Below are 18,099 nucleotides of genomic sequence, written 5' to 3'. Positions count from 1 at the left end.
AAAATTGTATAAGTAAGAAGATCACATACTTGTACTTGAGGTGGACAACACATGACAGGGTTTCTCTGAGTAGCCCTGGCTGTTCTGGAACTCACTCTCTTGACCAGGCTGGCCTCGAACTCAGAGATCACCCGCCTCTGATTCCTAAATTCTGGGATTAAAGGTGTGTGCCGCTTCTGCCCAGGGAAGGTGATTCTCACAACAGCCAACACAATCAAAAGCTAATCACAATGTACGGTGAAAATTTATTGGGCCTTTCGTATGACAGATTCTGACTACACCCCTACAAATGCAGGAGGAACTATGAAGATTATTCTGCCTCATGTTTTCTTGATTACATTTTAAATACAAAAATTGATTAAGGGAAAGCCTTAAGAAATCTTACAAGGTGCTGTATGGTTGTTTGGTTTGGCGTGAAGATTCCATGGAGGCAGAAACTTAAAAGTGTATTAGGCAAACATGTACTTTTGCCTACAAAAGTAGGCCAAACTAGATAAGTGAATAAGGTTAGGTAGATAAGTTGTAGCTCTCAGTAATCCCCAAGTAACAGGAATGATAAAATATTTCCTCAGAACTCTTCCTTATGAAGAAATGCATAGGTTATTTACAGATTAGGTCTGGGTACACACTACCTTGCTCTAGTATAAAAAACAAATTCACAAAATTCATGCTTATATAAAATAACATTTACTATGTATGAGTGATTTCAACAAAGCAGGAAGACAAACAATTTAAAATCTATATCTTTAATATACCAAGCAATAAAATATTGGTATTTGTGACAGGTATTTAAACAATATTTACAATACTGTGGGAATTTATATCTAAATTTCTGCACCAAAGTTTTCAAAAGTAAAATCACATATATGAATAAAACACATATTGACAGAGAACAGAAGACAAATACATCTTGGTCTTAATTTTATGACTTCTAGAGTCTCCTAATTTTTGAAAATAATAAGGGCAATTTAGGTCACTTTTTTTCCCTAAAATGTGCTAATCTAGCTGAGGTAAAGTAAAACTAAACTGATATGTTCACTTGGAGATTTTCAAGAGTAACAAATATTTGAGAAATGGCAAACATAACCTCTTGTAATTTTATATTTACTTAAAATAAAAAAAAGAGTTTTTATTTTGTTTGATGAAAATATTTTAGTAATCGGTTCTAGGTAGCCTTCTCTCAGAGACATCAAGTACATTTTTGCAGGGACATCGACACTTCTTAGTGTATGTTTTCTTTAGAAGCGTTTCTTCTAAATTTTCTAACCATGTTTGAATTCATTTTGTTGGTGATTCTTCTATAACCTAGAGAAGAAAGAAAGATGAATATATATAAAACTTTCAAAACTAATCGTTTATACAATTTATATAACAATTTATTGACAAAAATTTACTCTTGAAATTCATGGTTAACTAAAACAATTTAAAATACAATATATTTTCTGAGATTTCCACTTCTTGGTACAAACTCAGGGCTTCCTTAGCTTCCCTCCCTGACCCTCGCATCCTTTTGCCAGTGCAGTTGTTTATACATGTTCTTAGTCACATGCGTTACCTTTAGAGGCTCTTGTTTTCTTGTTTCTAGAACTTCCCACTTGAAAATACTCGCCTTTCAATGGGTTTTTGATCCTACTGCACGCACTGGCTTTGTGGGAGCCTAGGCAGTTTGGATGCTCACCTTACTAGACCTGGATGGAGGTGGGTGGTCCTTGGACTTCCCACAGGTCAGGGAACCCTGATTGCTCTTCGAGCTGATGAGGGAGGGGGACTTGATCGGGGGAGGGGGAGGGAAATGGGAGGCGGTGGCGGGGAGGAGGCAGAAATCTTTAATAAATAAATAAATAAATAAATAAATTTGAAACAAAGAGAAAATACTCGCCTTTCCCCCACTGCTGGTCGTGTCATTTCACTCTTGTACATTATTAGAAACTCAGGTGAACACAATTTAAGAAAAGCAGTTGTATTTTCTTTCTTTTCTTTTATTTCTATTAATCTTTAAAATGTGTTTGGCTTAGATATTACATTTTTTTTCTTTGCTTTTTGTTTTTTGAAGGAGGGTTTCTCTGTAGCTTTGGAGCCTGTCCTAGAACTAGCTCTTGTAGACCAGGCTGGCCTTGAACTCACAAAGATATGTTTGTCTCTGCCTCCTGAGTGCTAGGATTAAAGGCGTGAGCCACCACTGCCCGGCTTAGATATTACATCTTTTTATGAATATTTATCTTCTATTAGAATTGATAACCTCCAAGCACTCCATTATCTTTAATCATTATATTTTTAAATTATTGTGTAATTTTAAAAATCTGTATAATAGATGTATCTATTAAAAAAGTAAACAAGTATCAATTGTTATTAAAGAAATGGCAAAGTTATTGAGGAAAAATAAGAAAAGCTTTCATGTTATACAGAGGCATAAACAATATCTCATGACATTTTTTTAAATTCCAAGTGCTATAGGTTCCTCTAGAGAAGAAACCAGTCTTAGAAATCTTCATATTCATTCTAGGACCTAGCACAAGAATGCTTAATATCAGTACTGTAGGAAGTCACAGGAATTGTAATGTTAGAGACAGGTCTGGACTTTGTGGTCTAGAACTGGCTGACATAATACACTCATAGTCAAACAGAACGACTTTTGTTCCCATGGATTCATGCCATTCCCACATATGATTGAGGGTACGTAGGATCCTTCATTAATATCTTTTTGTCAACTTTTCAGTGGGAGTCACAATATGATTATCGCTAGGAGCAAAGTAGAGACTGTATATTAATTACATAAATGTTTCAGGGGCCAGATGGAAAAACACAAGCACCGAGAGAAAAATTTCAAGTGGGACGAATTTATTTATAAAGTATAGTTAACGGGCTAGGTGGCAAATGCCTTTAATCTCAGCACTGGGAAGCAGAGGCGGGAAAATAACTAGTTCAAAACTAGCTTGTACTACATAATAAGACCCTGCCTCAAAAACAAAACATTTAAATAATACACATATATAACTGATTTAGCTACTATTTCAATTATTTATTAGGTAACTATAGTATGAGTTGGTCTATACAACAAAAAGGGTAGGTAGAAGCCAGGCGGTGGTGGTGCACGCCTTTAATCCCAGCACTTGGGAGGCAGAGACAGGTAGATCTCTGTGAGTTCGAGGCCAGCCTGGTCTACAAGAGCTAGTTCCACGACAGGAACCAAAAGCTACGGAGAAACCCTGTCTCGAGAATCCAAAAAAAAAAAAAAAAAAAAAAAAAAAAAAAGAGTAGGTAGAGTAACAAGTTTGGAAATCTGGTTCAATCAGGAACCTTAATATTTGTTCAATATTGAATACATGCTTCACAATGTATCTTAAATTTCCTTTTCTACAAAGCATAAAAATCACACCTATCCTACCACAAAATACAAAGGGAGAGATTTATAAAGACATAAAACCAAGGTACTTTATGTATGACAGATAATCATGTAATTAATTATCAGATTAACAGCACAAACATACCTACTGTCAGTCTGTTTTCTTGCAAGAGCTTATCACTTGAATTATCCCGTCGAACGCGTTTGGCGAATCCATGATTTTCTTCAGATTTTAATGAAGCATTTGATGTAGAACTTGAGGAGAAAAGTTTTCATTTAGTTAAGGCATTCAAAAATATTCTTAATTCATATGCTATATAGTAAGAAATCAAATACAGAAATAATAATTGTAAATCCTGCATTAGTAATTGGAGGCACTAAAAATACTTAAAAACTAAATCTAGTTATCTGTAATTTTACTGATGCCAATATAATTTAGATAGATAGGATTATACTGGGTACAGGTAATAGTTCTGCAGAATATTTCCTGGGGAATGAGCACTGCTTGCAGTGTGGAGAGACATCACAAGGGGTAAAAAAATGCACTGATGATAAAGAGTTGAAAAAATTAAAAATATTGTTAGGATTAAAATTTCAATCACAATTTCATCAGAAAAATTTAGTTTGGCAGATTTTTGGAATTTCTAGGAATTTTTACTCTAATTTTCTTCTTTTTTTTAATAAAGAAAAAAATTGACAGTAGATAAAGTACACATGGAAAAATTTTAATATCTTAAAACCACATTAGAACATATACACCTCTAAATATGTATATGAAACTACTAAGTGGAAAATACCAGAGCTTATTACTTTCAAGCTCATCTATCTTTAATTGGGGAAAAAAGGAAGATTAAGAAAAAGTAATTATGTACACATCTATCATTAATCTCTTTTAACCTTAGTTAATGGCAGGATCTAATTATTGATACCAGAGGGAATGTAACAGCATAGTAAGAGATAGTCTATGAATAGTCAAGATACTTTCTTTATTATATTCTTTAATATTATTTCACAGTATTGGTTTCTCATGTGCTAGTCTTTAACACATCTAACCCCACAAATATACAATTTACACAACTAGACATTTCAAGAAAACTTGTATTTGATAATGACTGTGTTTACATTTTGAGAACATTCTTAGTATAAACACTTGCAGCATTTTAATGAAAGCATGGGAACAAGCAAAAACCCAGAAAACAATATTAATTAGTGGGAATGGGTGGGGAAACAGACGCTAATAGTTTGTTAGTCTAACCAAGTGAGCCAGACTAACAGCACAATTCAGACTGACACTGGCCAACAGAGCACTATTAAAAGACTGCCACTGCGTGGGGTCCCGAAAGGAAGGAATTAAACCTAAAATATACTTTGTTGTTTTCCCCCCTAAACATGTACCTAGGATAAATTTCTACTTTTTGCTTAAAGGAAGCAGCTATGACTTCTGGTTGGACCATCCCACTGCCAGAATCAGTTAGTTGTCTTTTGTGCATGGGAAATGATTTTGTAAAGGAAGTGTTTCTGAAACCAACCTCTGCTTATTCCATGGCAGTTCTAAACATGGCGACTAAGTAGGTAGCTCATATACCATGGATACACGGGACAAGGTATTGCTGAGATATACTACTTAGATGATATAAAATAAGATTCAAATTGTTAATTTCTGGAACTTTTAATATTTTCAAATCTTGTTTTACTGTTGGCTTCTGAAACAGCAAAAGTATGAGTTGAGGGGACTACTACTGTATCACTGTTTAAGTGCCACAGAGAGACACATACAGTCAAAAAAAAAATCAATTCATCTATATCCTTCAAGGTTCTTTTGTCCCATGTTGTGGAAGAGTAAGAGAAGATTCTAAACACACTTATGAGAAAATACTTCTGAAGTGTGAATAACTATGCTATTTGTAAATTTGTGTCCTGTGGCCTAAATAAGAAATTTAGAAGAATTAACTTTAGCTGTTATACTTTTCTCTATATACTATTGGAAAGAAAAAGAGGTAGAAAAAATTAGATCATTTCATATTTAGTATGTTTTGTTATTGTACCCATGATACACCATACAACTTAGGCTATTGTCATTAACATGTGTGTGGTTTTTAGTACTTTTTCAAACTGGTGATTTAAGGGCCTTTGTCCATTTTAGAAAACTCTTAGCCAGTATCTTATCAAATACTGTTTTTCGCTATTCCTTCTTTTCTTTAGGAGACTGAAAACACACTTTCCAGGTTTAAAAATGTAGGGTTCTGTATATCTCTGTGCTCCTGTTTTCTTTGCTTCTTCCTTTATTAGTTTAAGCACTTTTCTATGCATCTACCCTCCAGCTCATTAATATTCTCTTTTGTTGTGACTAATCCATTAATCTGGTTGGATTTCAGTAAAACCCCATCTTTGTGGTTCTAGGATATCTACTTGATTAATTTTAACAGAATATTTGGTGAATCTTACACCTTACCTAATCTGCTGAAATGAATCATGCTTACAATCAATAGTTCTTATTTGTTCATCCTCATTATCAATGGATCATTGCTTCTCTGATTGCTTTTCCTTCTTTAAGTCTTTTGGTTATGCGTCCTACATTCCATAATTTTTTTTATTTTCCATTTTATACGGTTTATTATAATTTTTTATAACTCTATTCCTTTTTTAATTTTTTTTTTAGTTGTTGAAAAAAATTTCCGCCTCATAATTTTGTTTTAAAATCATGTATGGATATCTGCAAAGGTTCCAGAGAGCATGCTCTAGTGATTTTAAATTTTAGTTTGGAAGAATATGGAATTAGAAAAATTACAAGAATTTAAGCAAAGACTGAGTTGGTCCAAGATTTCTTTTATGTTTTTCAGAATTCATTTGTTTCTAGTTTATCTTATCCCTAGGGCACAACACCTTGATAATTTCAAATAAAATCCTGGAGTGTTTAAAAGGTCCCCTTCTTCCATAGTTTTTGATCCTGAACCTTTGTATCCCTGAATGTCAAGCTCTGCTTAACACAGTGGTATTTCAGCAGCTACTTTCAGCTGGGTTCTCAACAGCACTTAGAAGGCAAGCCTTAAAAGAAATGGCTACACAGAACAACCCTAGCTCGGTGAGAACTGTGAATGACTTAAAGCGTCTTTCATTTGGCCTCCAGCCTTATGTCATGAACTGGCAAGTCCTATAAAGCCTGGTTCCTGTAGCATGTTGCTTTCTTGGATGTTACATTCTCAAGTCCTGGTTACCACGATTGTTTTTATAATAAGCTCCTAGCTATATTTTTAATACAACTTTTAATAAGCTGTTAGTTGTATTTTATTTAGCTGCTATAATTCAAAAACAATTTTAATTATTCTTTCTTGGTGGCTTGGTCTGATATAAGTTACAATGTCATGGTCACAGATAGCAGACTCCTCGCTATACATTTTATTTGGTATGCATCAAAATCCACTAAAACAACTGAACTCTAGGAGCAAAGAAATCCAGGATAAATATGCAAACACGTAAACAACTGTCGTCAGAAGAAAAGTAAGAATTAAATGACAGTTTGGAAGCTTGAGGACTTTTCAAATCATTTTTAGTAACCTAACAATGGGATACTTCGTATAAACTTCAGGTGAAATCATATTCGGGCTTCACTCATATTTCCCTTTAGTAACATAAATCCAGGGCTTCATGAGCACTTACTTAGCCTAGATACGATTAAATAAAAACTGAGATTCTAAGAATAATTGAAAGTTGTGGTAACTGAAAGTCTAAAGATGATCTTCTATAGAGACTGGAACAGTTCGTGCTTCATCATACCTTGTTAACTTCCTCTTCCTCTTGGCAGCAGCAGTCATAGCCATGTAGGATGGCACACTTGTTGATACAGGCCTAGACTCCTTAGTTGAAAATAAGGAAGATTCATGCCTGGACATTAACAATGAAGAACTAGAAGAGAATAGGTTCGATTTACACAGAGAAAAACTGATTTACATTTTTATCATCAGGAAATCATTTATACTAATACATATAGAAAGATATTCCTCTATATAAAAAGTTCCCTCAATTAAATTTTCTATTTTAAAAATACCAGTGATGATGTCAAACATTTCTGTATTTCTCACAGGAAAAAAAAAAGTGCAGGTATTTTTCCTCCCATGTTTAGATTGGATGGATGTAATTATGCAGTTGAATGCTTGCTTAGATGACATTTAGTCAATCACACATTGGATATTGGGCTACACTGAATTCTGTATATTCCTTAAAAGTGAGGCATTGATGACTAGTAGTAAGCATGGGAGTCCTTCATTGATGGCTTAGGCCACACAGCATCAGTAAAGGAACACAGATGAAATATATCTTAAAGTCTCTTCTAGTTTAAGGTCAATAGACATAGGATATCAAATTTATGATTTAAAAAAGTGGTTAGTATACCCATTATCAATTTATCAGTAGTAAGTGAGCAACTTTTATACCAAGGGGAGAATACTTGTTCTATGAAATAAACCTCCAATATAAACAAAGAAGAGGAAGGACATTAACAGTTTCAAAGGCTTGGGGAAAAAAAGAATTGTAACGTATTCTGTTTTTGTACCTGGGTAAACTGCTTTTGCTGTTTGGTAGTGATTCTGGTTCAGGCAAGTTATTCTTCAGGCTCCTGATATCATCACATATAGTTAATGAAGAGTCTGCATTCTGTTTACACTCTGTTCTCCCATTGAGAGGAGAATCTACTTCACATGGTATTTTCAAAGAATTATCATTGGCTATGCTTGTAGTATGTGACAAATGTCTTACTAAGGCTGGAGATGGGTTTTGAAGAGATTTTCTGCAGTCCTCTGGGGTGTAAACAATAGGCTGAAGTTCCTTGCTAAAAGAATCGTTGAGCTGTGAACTCTCAGACAGTGGAGACTTCTGAGTATGTTTTACTTTCAAGGAGGAAGACAATAATTTTCTTCTGGTTCTTTTTTGTGGAGTAGTATCAAACAAATTAGGTTCACTTGAGGATGTGCCTGTTCAATAAAATTATAAAATTAAAAAGTTCAATAATGTGGCCTCAATAGTTATTTCACAAATTGCAATAATTAAGAAAATAAAATCACTAGTAATGTATGTACCATTTGTTAGAAATCTGAAAGAGAATAACTACGTAGGAAAGGAATAAAATATGGTTATTCATTATCAACTTTAATAGTAAATTTAATGAATACATTTAAGAGTATAAATTCTTACTGTCAATAGATACATATGTATAGCTACATAGGTATAGCCATCTTTAAGTACTGAACAATCAAAAAAATCAAATTTTCAACCACTTCCGACAACTCACAAGCAATTTCCAGCATTCATGTTCGACATAGGGTTAAAAACAAATATTTCCTGTTTGTAGTTACATATATGAATACTTATCCAACTATCGAATAACACCTGCTTCATAGGAGTAAGTGGCTGTATTTTCTAGATAAACAAGAAAGCAATCCTCAAGAAAACCTCATTTTTCCTTTCTATTTGTCAGCACCTCCATGAAGTCTATGTTTTAAAAATACTTACAACTAGAACAGTTATGTCTGTACAATCCTTCCTTCTAATTCAAATCTTTAGTAATCTTTAATGGAAACACACTAAGGGAATTTTTAGTGCTTCATCCAAAAATTAAGAAAACAAATTGTTCTGGTAAAACTTAAAGTGAATTCTCAGAGTCCTAGAAATGCTCTCACAATTTAAGTATACAAATGTTTATTAAATGTCTTACATTAATGTCCAAAATCATAACAGAATATAACAGTATAATTCATACATTCTAACATATTATCTTACATTTAATACTGCCTGCTTCATTGCTATGACCTTCAAGAGACCTGACATGAAGTATATGAGCTTAGTGTAACTTCTTGTAGAAAATTGTGTGTTATTTCCATGGATTTTTAAAATCAGACAGAAAAGCTCCCAATTGATGTTACATTTGCTTTATTAGTTAATACTACTTAAATGCAGGTAGAAGCACCTATGTATTTCAGTAAGGCAATTCACAACTCCTGCTCAGTTAAAAATACACGTATGGCAATTACCAGATGTATGTACATTATTCTTATTATGATAGTTGACAATTACCCTCTGGGAAACACAATTTGAAAACAGGAAGAAATAATGATCTCCATTCTACTAAGGAATTTGACTTTTCTGAGAACTAGATAAATGAGATCTAGATCTTAAAATAATTTTCCACTCCCTTTAACATGACATTTGTCAAATTTTCCATTACCAGATATTTTTATACTAATGCTGCAGTGTAAAGACAGTCACTCTTCTCCACTGTGCTGCTACCACCAATTTGGTGGCTAATAATAGCTAGAAGATTAACTTCTTTTCCCGTGAGAGACACAGGGGTATAGAAGACAGAAAACTATATTGAGGATAGAGGACTGAGTTGGGAGTCAGGAGACTTGAATTCTATTTCTGATTTTACCAAAGACCCAGTGAGTGACCTTGGGCAACTCATTTTAAGTAGTGCACACATTAATATCTCGTTGAAAAGTGGAGACGGCATCATTGTATAGAAAAAGGATTTTCTAGGATTAGATGATAGAAACATTTAGGGTTCAATGAAAAGCTCTGCAAATAAAAAAGTGCTTCAAATTAAAGAATTACAATTTTAACAAAGGGGTAGTTTATTTTCCAATACTCTATCAATAATCAATTCATAGTTATATCCAAAACAATACATTTCAAATAATTCATTCAAAAGATAGACATAAAGTTTATCAAGATTGATCATAAATTAAAATATAAATTATTAATAATTATAACAAATAATTAATAATTAACAAATAAATTAATTGTTGAAATAAGAACATAAATGTGTTACTTGTCATGTAAGCATAGTAATATATAAAACTTAGAAAAATGATACAGAAAATTTCAAGAGGGTGGTGACAGCCATAGTCACTACTTTTCTTCTATATATCGAACAGGAATAATCTTTGGAGTGGTAATCTGGCAATTGAATATAACGGAGAACTACTTTTTTTCCTACAGCAAGTAGTATATAAAATGAAAATCTTCCATAAGACACTGAAAAGACAGCCACCTGTCTTCTGGGATAATCTAAACATAGACTTAACATCGAACAATATATGTCCAGAACAATAACCGGTTAGAGAAAGAAATAATAACTTCATAATGATATATCTTTAGCTATAATTTTGCACTATGAAATGCTGAGTTGGAGGAGAGACATACTGGTATAGTAAATAGGGAATTATACTGATTGTTGTGCTTGGCGTGGCAAACATCCTACAAATATACAAAATGTATATGATAGAGCTTTTCTTATCAGTTTTCAATTTATTTATTTAGATAAAATAGTGAGAGGGTAGATGGTCAATTTAAGATTGCCCAGGTAGAATACCTGATAAGGAAGGTTTAGAAGACAGTAGAAGCAAAACCAATATTCAAACAATTCCACAAAAATTCAACACACTGTAACTATACACAAGGTTATGACCCCACTTAGCAAAAACTTCACAACACATAAGGTATGACATTTCATTTCAAAGAAGCTTTCTAGAATATAATGATTTCCTTTTATCTAAATTTGACTCTCTAGGAAGGTACAACAAGTGGAACATGTAAGGTTAAGGTTACTATAATCTATACGCTCTAAGATCCACTGAATAGGCTAGGCTTGTGTTTACAAAGAAGATTTGCTGTACTTTTCCATTAGAAGAAGGAGGTATACTGTAAATTTCCAGAAGAGCTGGTTTGGGGCAGATGTTCCTAATTCAGCCTTATAAAATGTTATCTACCAAGTGGAGATAGTTCTATTTATCATGATTCCATAATTCTCAAACTTAGACTGTAGAAGTGATAAAAAGGAACCTGAAAGGAGATTATATTCTTTATAATGCCTTCATAAAAATCAAGAAAAAATGGCATATGCCTATAATCCTAGCACTCAGGAGGCCAAGGAAGGAGACTTGAGAGTTTAAGGCCAGTCTGAGTCATACAGCAACACCCTGTCAACAAACCAACCAACCAACCAACCAACCAACCAACCAACCAACCAACCACGGATTAGCAAGGACAAAAGTTGAAAGAGGAAATCAGTAACAGCCTGCCTCTACAGCTCATGTGAAAAAGGATGACAGCTTGGATAGGGTAGTTATAGCAGTGATGGAGAAATATAGAGAGCATGCTGGAATCCAATTAGATGCAAATGATAGAAAGTATGGTTTGCTGTCCACCAGAGGGACCAAGGTAAGTAGTTCAGATAAGCAGTAAGTCATCTGAGTATCACTGGGGATTGATATCAGAATGGCTCCCAAATACCAGTCTCCACTCAAATCTCTTATAAAATTATGGCAGGGGAGGGAGGGATAGGGAGAAGAATCACTATATTGTCAAAGAAGATAGTGAATTCAGATCAAAGAATCCTCTTGTTTTGGTCTCTGTAGTAGCTGGAACAAGGAATGCAATTCTATGCCCAGCATACTTATAATAACTTTGCCTGACCTAAGAGAAAAATACAGAGAAATGGCAGAAAATCTAGAAGGTACATCCTCATGTATTACATAATTTTAGCCTCTACTATAAGGAAAGAATTAAATCAGTTATGGAATAGCATATTGTTTAGAAACAATGGATAAATACCAAATGTTGTTATAAGCTATACGACATATATTTTAGTAAACAAACAGAAATAAAACATTGCTTTGCCTATTTTCCTTGAGTAGCTTTAAAAAAATGTAAACAAAATTGTTATGGTTTATTTTATCTTTTATTTATGTGTCTCTGTGTGGGTATATGCCTGTGTATGCAAGTGCCCACACCGGCCAGAGAGGGATTTGGATTCACTGGAGCTGGAGTTACTGGAGGCTGTGAGACTTCTGACATTGGTGCTGACAAACAAGTTCAGGTCATCAGTAAGGACAGTATGCAATCTTGGCTGTGAGCCCCCTTACCAGCCTCTCCTCAAAGTGAAATGTATTAAGTGATTATCTTAGTAATTATAAGAACTATTGTTTAATACATTATTAATGAGAAGTCTATCTTAATAATTTTAAACCAAATATGTAGTTTTGTTTAATCCTTACTATAGAAGAAAAGAAACTTAAATTCACATACAGAGATGTTTCCTCCTAGCAAAAGACCTGAAAGTCTTGAAGGTCACAAGTTCAAGGTTGCCCTTGGGTACAGAAGCTACCATCAGATTCTTGAGACCTCCACTTCCAAAAAACCAAAACTACCCTGCTTAGCTACTCCACCAAAACAGTCCTAACTACTAAACTTAGGAACAGTCTTCCTGTCCACCACAAGCCCCAACCCAAACAAAAGCAACAACAATAAAAACTAAAGTAATAAAGTAATTATTTCCATGATTTAGGACTTTTATCAACTTTCACATTCCTTAGTCATGGCAATAATATGGTTTAGTACTCTCTATTTTTCACTGAATCTTCTAACTAGAGGGGTAGTCTCATTAATTGCAGACCACCAGAAAAATCACATTGGTTACAATTTCAGAATGAGAATTTAGTGTTAGACAATCTCAGTGTTCATCAAAACTTTCTTATTTAATAATTTGCTGCTCAGTAGTAAGACACCTGACAGACTCCAACTCACAATGTCAATAATATTTCTAGATTATCTGGGATTTACCAGGGGAAAGCTTGAGGAAATAAATAGAGGAGCATGAAATAATGACAACAGGATTAATATAGTAACTTACATAAGTCAAATTACCTCCACAGACCCCAAAACTATGAACAAAAAATACCACACTACTTATATGGTAGTATATAGGAACAGCATTTCTTGACTATTATTAGGAAAGAAAGTAAGTGTATTATCAATGGCTATCTTTATAACTTAAAATAGGGCTGCTTTAAAAATTTGCATTTATGAAGCTCTGGGTTCCCAGCACTACAAACTTCCCCAAATCTATAAGGCCTACTTAAATATGAATAAACAATAGAAAAAATATAATACATAACATATTTAGCCATGTTTAGGACTCATGTATGCATAATATGTATCTTTTTCAAGATATACACAGGTATGTATACTTTGTAACAATCAGAGAAAAACAAGAGAAAAGATAACACAATTAGGTAAATCAAATAATTAGGCAATCAATTCAGAACTAATTACATTAGAAAAACAGTACATGACAATTTCCTCTTTCATTTATTCATTTAGGAAGATACACTATACAATTTTACTAGACAGAATAATTTGATGACTATCAAGTGCTTTAAAAACATACACACTACCTGACCTACCTATTATTTTTTTAGGGATACAGTCTAAGAGATGATTAGAAAACTTGTAACACATATGTACAGAGAATTTAGTGGTTTACTTACCAGAAGAATGAGGTAAAAACAAACCCAGTATTTTTTAGTATATTATTAGTTGACTATAACACGTAGCAATCAGTAGAAAGTTAGCAGCTGGGGTGTAGTTTAGCATCTGAGTGCTTGTTGCATGCACAGGGGTCTGTGTTCAATCTTTAATACCACAAAATAAGTGACTTAAATTCATGTGGTTCAGCTGGGCGGTGGTAGCACACGCCTTTAATCCTAGCACTCGGGAGGCAGAGGCAGGTGGATCTCTGTAAGTATTTATCAGTAACAAAACTGCCAAACAAACCGCTGTCTTAATCCAAAGGTTAATACAATGAAGGAAGAAAACTTACAAATGAATTACTGACATAGTTTCCAACTCTTACAGTTTGCTGGGGACAAGAAGGCAAGCTACAGCTATACTAACACTAAGACTTTAGCAAAAGGAGTTTCATAAAAGGAGTACAGTTTTCATTAGAGTTTTACTGCAGAGAAAGACTCAATAGGTCAGGGTGTGGGATGGAGAAAATGGGAGCAGCATCTGGGACTGAAAAAAAAAAAACCTTGGAAACTGCAGAGGCATGGCTCAGAAAGCCTGCTGGAAGGAAGGCTGGTACCACTGCCTCTGACTTGGCAATGGCTCAGGAAAGCCTTTGACGGCACTTGACTGGGAGTTTGGCGGTAGATGTGAATTAGACTTACAGGAGAGATTAGAAAAATGAGAACCAGTTTATACATCACCACAATTACTCATTCCTTGCATCAAAGTTTCTCAGAATGTTCTAAAATAAATTGCATTAAGAAACAAAGAACATTCTTTTTACTTTCTCTTTATTAAATAAATACTTAATACACAAATACTGTCAATTCAAATGGCTCCTTATGCAGAGGGCAATAAATTTTATTATTCAGCTTACTGAAATATTTCACAGGTGGTTCCTTTAAATAAGGAGACACGATCATTTGTCACTAATGAATTTAAAATCCTTCTCTTAAAAATTGGGCAGGCCTTCTGCGGTCATTGTTCGATGTGCCAAATTACATGTTCTGAGTGATCTTTCCCAGAGGAAGCGATTTATCATAAGCATACGGTTGCAAACACTAAGAGATTTAGTATAGAGCTGTACGTTAGTATAAAACAGAATGCAGTAGTTAGCAAACATGACTCACAGGCTAAAAAGCTGGCTGTATGTGACAGGGAGACATTGATGAATGGGATTAGCTCTAATTGATATTTGGTACAAAACGATGGCAAGGATTCTTCCTTTGCTAGCACCTCTGCTAATGCATGTAAGAGAAGGTATTCTGGGAACCAAAACAAAACAAAAAAACAAAACTAGAGGGCAAAGTTCTAGAGGGAAATCAAAGAGTAATATATGCATTTCTATGAACACTTCTGGTACAAATAATTAATACAATTATTGTACTAATCATATATCTCGATTCTTTTCCTCAGATCTACGACTCAAAAAATTCATGAAAGCCAGTCACACAGGTAAATAAATTAAAAATTTTAAGAGATATGTATGTACCCATGCACAGTGGTACACACTTAATTAGCCAAATGAGAGCTAACACAGAAATCTGAGGGCTTCCCTGGGTTACCCTGTGATTTTAATGGCAGTTTGGGCAACTTACTGGGACATCCTATCTCAAAAATGTTCCAACAACAGATGGACAATTAACACCGACCCTTCCCAAAAGCAAGAAAACAAAGAAACAAGGGGACCTGTGGAGGTTTGTAAGTGGTAATATAATTACCTAGTATATTCAGGGCCCTGGGTTAAAACAGTACTGAAAGTCAAAACAAAACACTCACACAAATAAAAGTTAAGGTACTATCAAAGAAGCAATACCATTGTGGCTATCTATTATTAACTTCTATAAAGAAAATATCAATTATAAACAAAATATTACAAACAATATAATTTTACAGGTACTTAAAAATTATTACAGTGGTTTAAGAAAATACAGCAGTTAAGAGTTAAGTCAACCAAAACCCTTTGACCTTTCCCTCTGTGTAAAATAGTAGAAAACATGATTTCTACTCGGTTTTATTCTCACAGCATCTGTACATATTTAAGATGTCTAAAAAAAAGGCAAAGGATCTTTACATACATATTTATGGCTATATGTGAATAAGTAAAGACTGTCATAATGTACTTGGAGAGCAAGAGGCAAATGCAATGTATTTAGGGCCCTGAATATAACTTCTGCTTATTGGTAATGACTAAAAGTGGGAAAAATTTGGAAGATTTAACGATAAATATTTCTGCTTCCATCCATTTGTCATTTGAAGCTTATAAAGACTTTGTATTTTTTTTTTTTTTTACATATTTCCTTGTAGGCAAACTCTTGTAGGGGAGATATGAGCTGACAGAGGAAGGCTGCATTCACCAAGAGCATCTGTACTGTGAGAGACTGGCTTCTACTAGTGTTTTTCCTTTTATTGTGCTTTAAGATCAAAGCACGGACAGAGGAAAAAAGAAAACAAACCAGAAAGAAAGGTTAGAGACAGAAATAATACAAACTGAGTTTCCAGATGGGTAATGAGGAAGTCTTGACTTTTCATTTAATGTCAAAATTTTATCAATTCCATAAATAAACCTTGCCCGTCATACGCTCAGTTCTCTGCGAGTGAGCTTTCTGTTTTAAGACCCAAGATAGGTGTACACTTTACTCTACAGACATACAAACTTAAAGATTTAAAGTTGCATATCTAACCCTAAAGTTTAAAGCACTGATATTGGCAAAGTACTGACATTTTAACAATGAAAGAATTTTTTTCCTGAATAAGAAATAATGTTTATTAATAAAGAGCAAAAATATTAAGAGTAGCCTGCATAATAAAAATATAAAATATCTACATATAGTCATGCGTGGTAGCGCATGCACCTAAATCCCAGCACTCAGGAGGAACAGCCAAGTGGGCCTCTGAATAAGGCCAATCAAAGCTTACAGTCAGTAATGCCCTGTCTCAACAAACAAACAAACAAGCCCAAAGGATATCTTTAATGAAAAATGGAGAAAAATGAAGAAAATGCTCAAGCTGCTGAGGATATGGGCAAACAGAGAAAATCTGGTAGTAAAAAGAGAACGAAGACTAAGCTATGAATTTTGAAGCAGAGTTTATTTCCTTAAAATTTAAAAAATAATTAGTTTAACATTCAGCTTCTAGGTGTTAAAACAAAATCCATTTCAAAACAATGAACAAGGAAGGGGAACTAGAATTACTATAAATAAACTCTACAACAAAACAATAGAAAAACAGCTACCAGGGCTGGAGAGATGGCTCAGTGGCTAAGAGCAAGGGCTGCTCTTTCAGAGGATCTGAGTTTAATTCCCAGCATATGGGCAGATCACAAATGTCTACAACTCTAGTTTCAGGGGATGATACCCTTAGACAAATGTGCGCATAAAAATAAAAAAGAAAAACAGTTACCTGCTCTAAGGAGTAGAGATTTCAATAATAAAATCACAGGTGCCTATACTTAATATATGTAAAACAAAGGTACCTACAAACATCTACACAATTTATGGATGGGAAATGATTGCAAGAGTATCGAGGAAAAAAAATTAAGTAAAATTTTAGCACCCAAAAGAATACCACAACACCTCAAAGTTAAAGGCAAGGGATAAAATATATGAAAGAGCTAATATCCCATAGTTTTTGTATCCAGTTCAACAGCTTTAAATACTATGTAAATGTTATCAATCATCAAAGCTAGAGTTAATCATAACTCTCTCATGAATTTCATATTCATAACTGCCTACAAGGACATCTCCATTTTGGATACACCTTAAGTCAAATTTAACTAGCCCCATACTAAGTTCCTACATATATATACTAATGTCTCTGAAAACCCATTCCAGGTGATGTCTTTTCTAACCCCTTTAACATGAACACATTCTTTCCGATGTGAAGTTTAAAAATCTTATGAGCCATACTATTGTTTCAGTAATTGAGGCAACTTCATCTTTACTTGATAGTATAATAGTCTCCTAACCCTCCAGCCTTTCCTTATCATAACATATTCTCAACATTGTAGCTACCCAACTCACAACACACAGCCAAGCCCACCATTTACAGTCAGATCATGCTGTATATCCCCATGTCATGCAGAATAAAAGAGTAACTCTTAATAATAACCCTGTGTGATCTGCCTTCTCTTTAATCTGATTCTAGCATTTAGCTTCCTTTGTCAAGAGTTGTGTTTCATGCTTGCCTTTCTTGGAACAACTCAGACAAATTTCCAAGTTATGATTTAGCATGGCTTATTCCCCTTACTTGAAAAACAGTCTAGATACTCTGGCTGTATCTGTAAGATCCTTAAAGTTTATCAGTGAAAGCTACCCTTATTATGTTTGTAAAAACAGCATATTATTTGCAATCTACTTCTAAACTCTGTTTAATTGAAGTACATTCTCTTTCCTTATCAGTGGGTCAGTTCAATGAGG

At 34.1% G+C, this 18,099-nt stretch overlaps 1 protein-coding gene across 3 annotated transcripts in view; it reads right to left on the bottom strand.

Annotated features, from left to right (window-relative positions):
• Positions 1 to 734: 734 nt before the first annotated feature.
• Kif18a (kinesin family member 18A) overlaps positions 735 to 18,099 on the bottom strand; it is a 64,869-nt gene continuing 47,504 nt past the window's right edge. Inside the window, exons 14-17 of one of the 3 annotated variants that reach the window (XM_075961674.1) lie at positions 7,893 to 8,310; positions 7,118 to 7,246; positions 3,489 to 3,598; positions 735 to 1,305 (exon numbers count right to left, since the gene is read on the bottom strand). In XM_075961674.1, the coding sequence (XP_075817789.1) occupies positions 1,223 to 1,305; positions 3,489 to 3,598; positions 7,118 to 7,246; positions 7,893 to 8,310 (740 nt within the window). In that variant the 3' untranslated portion in view covers positions 735 to 1,222. Of the gene's footprint in view, positions 1,306 to 3,484; positions 3,599 to 7,117; positions 7,247 to 7,892; positions 8,311 to 18,099 lie in introns of all 3 variants that reach the window. The other 2 variants (XM_075961676.1, XM_075961675.1) reach the window with 2 other exon arrangements.

The sequence above is a fragment of the Microtus pennsylvanicus genome, chromosome 2 (genome assembly GCF_037038515.1).
Source record: "Microtus pennsylvanicus isolate mMicPen1 chromosome 2, mMicPen1.hap1, whole genome shotgun sequence".
In the NCBI taxonomy this organism is placed as follows: domain Eukaryota; kingdom Metazoa; phylum Chordata; class Mammalia; order Rodentia; family Cricetidae; genus Microtus; species Microtus pennsylvanicus.
The sequence above is the reverse complement of the archived record's forward strand: the minus strand, read 5'-3'. Positions and strand labels throughout refer to the sequence as shown.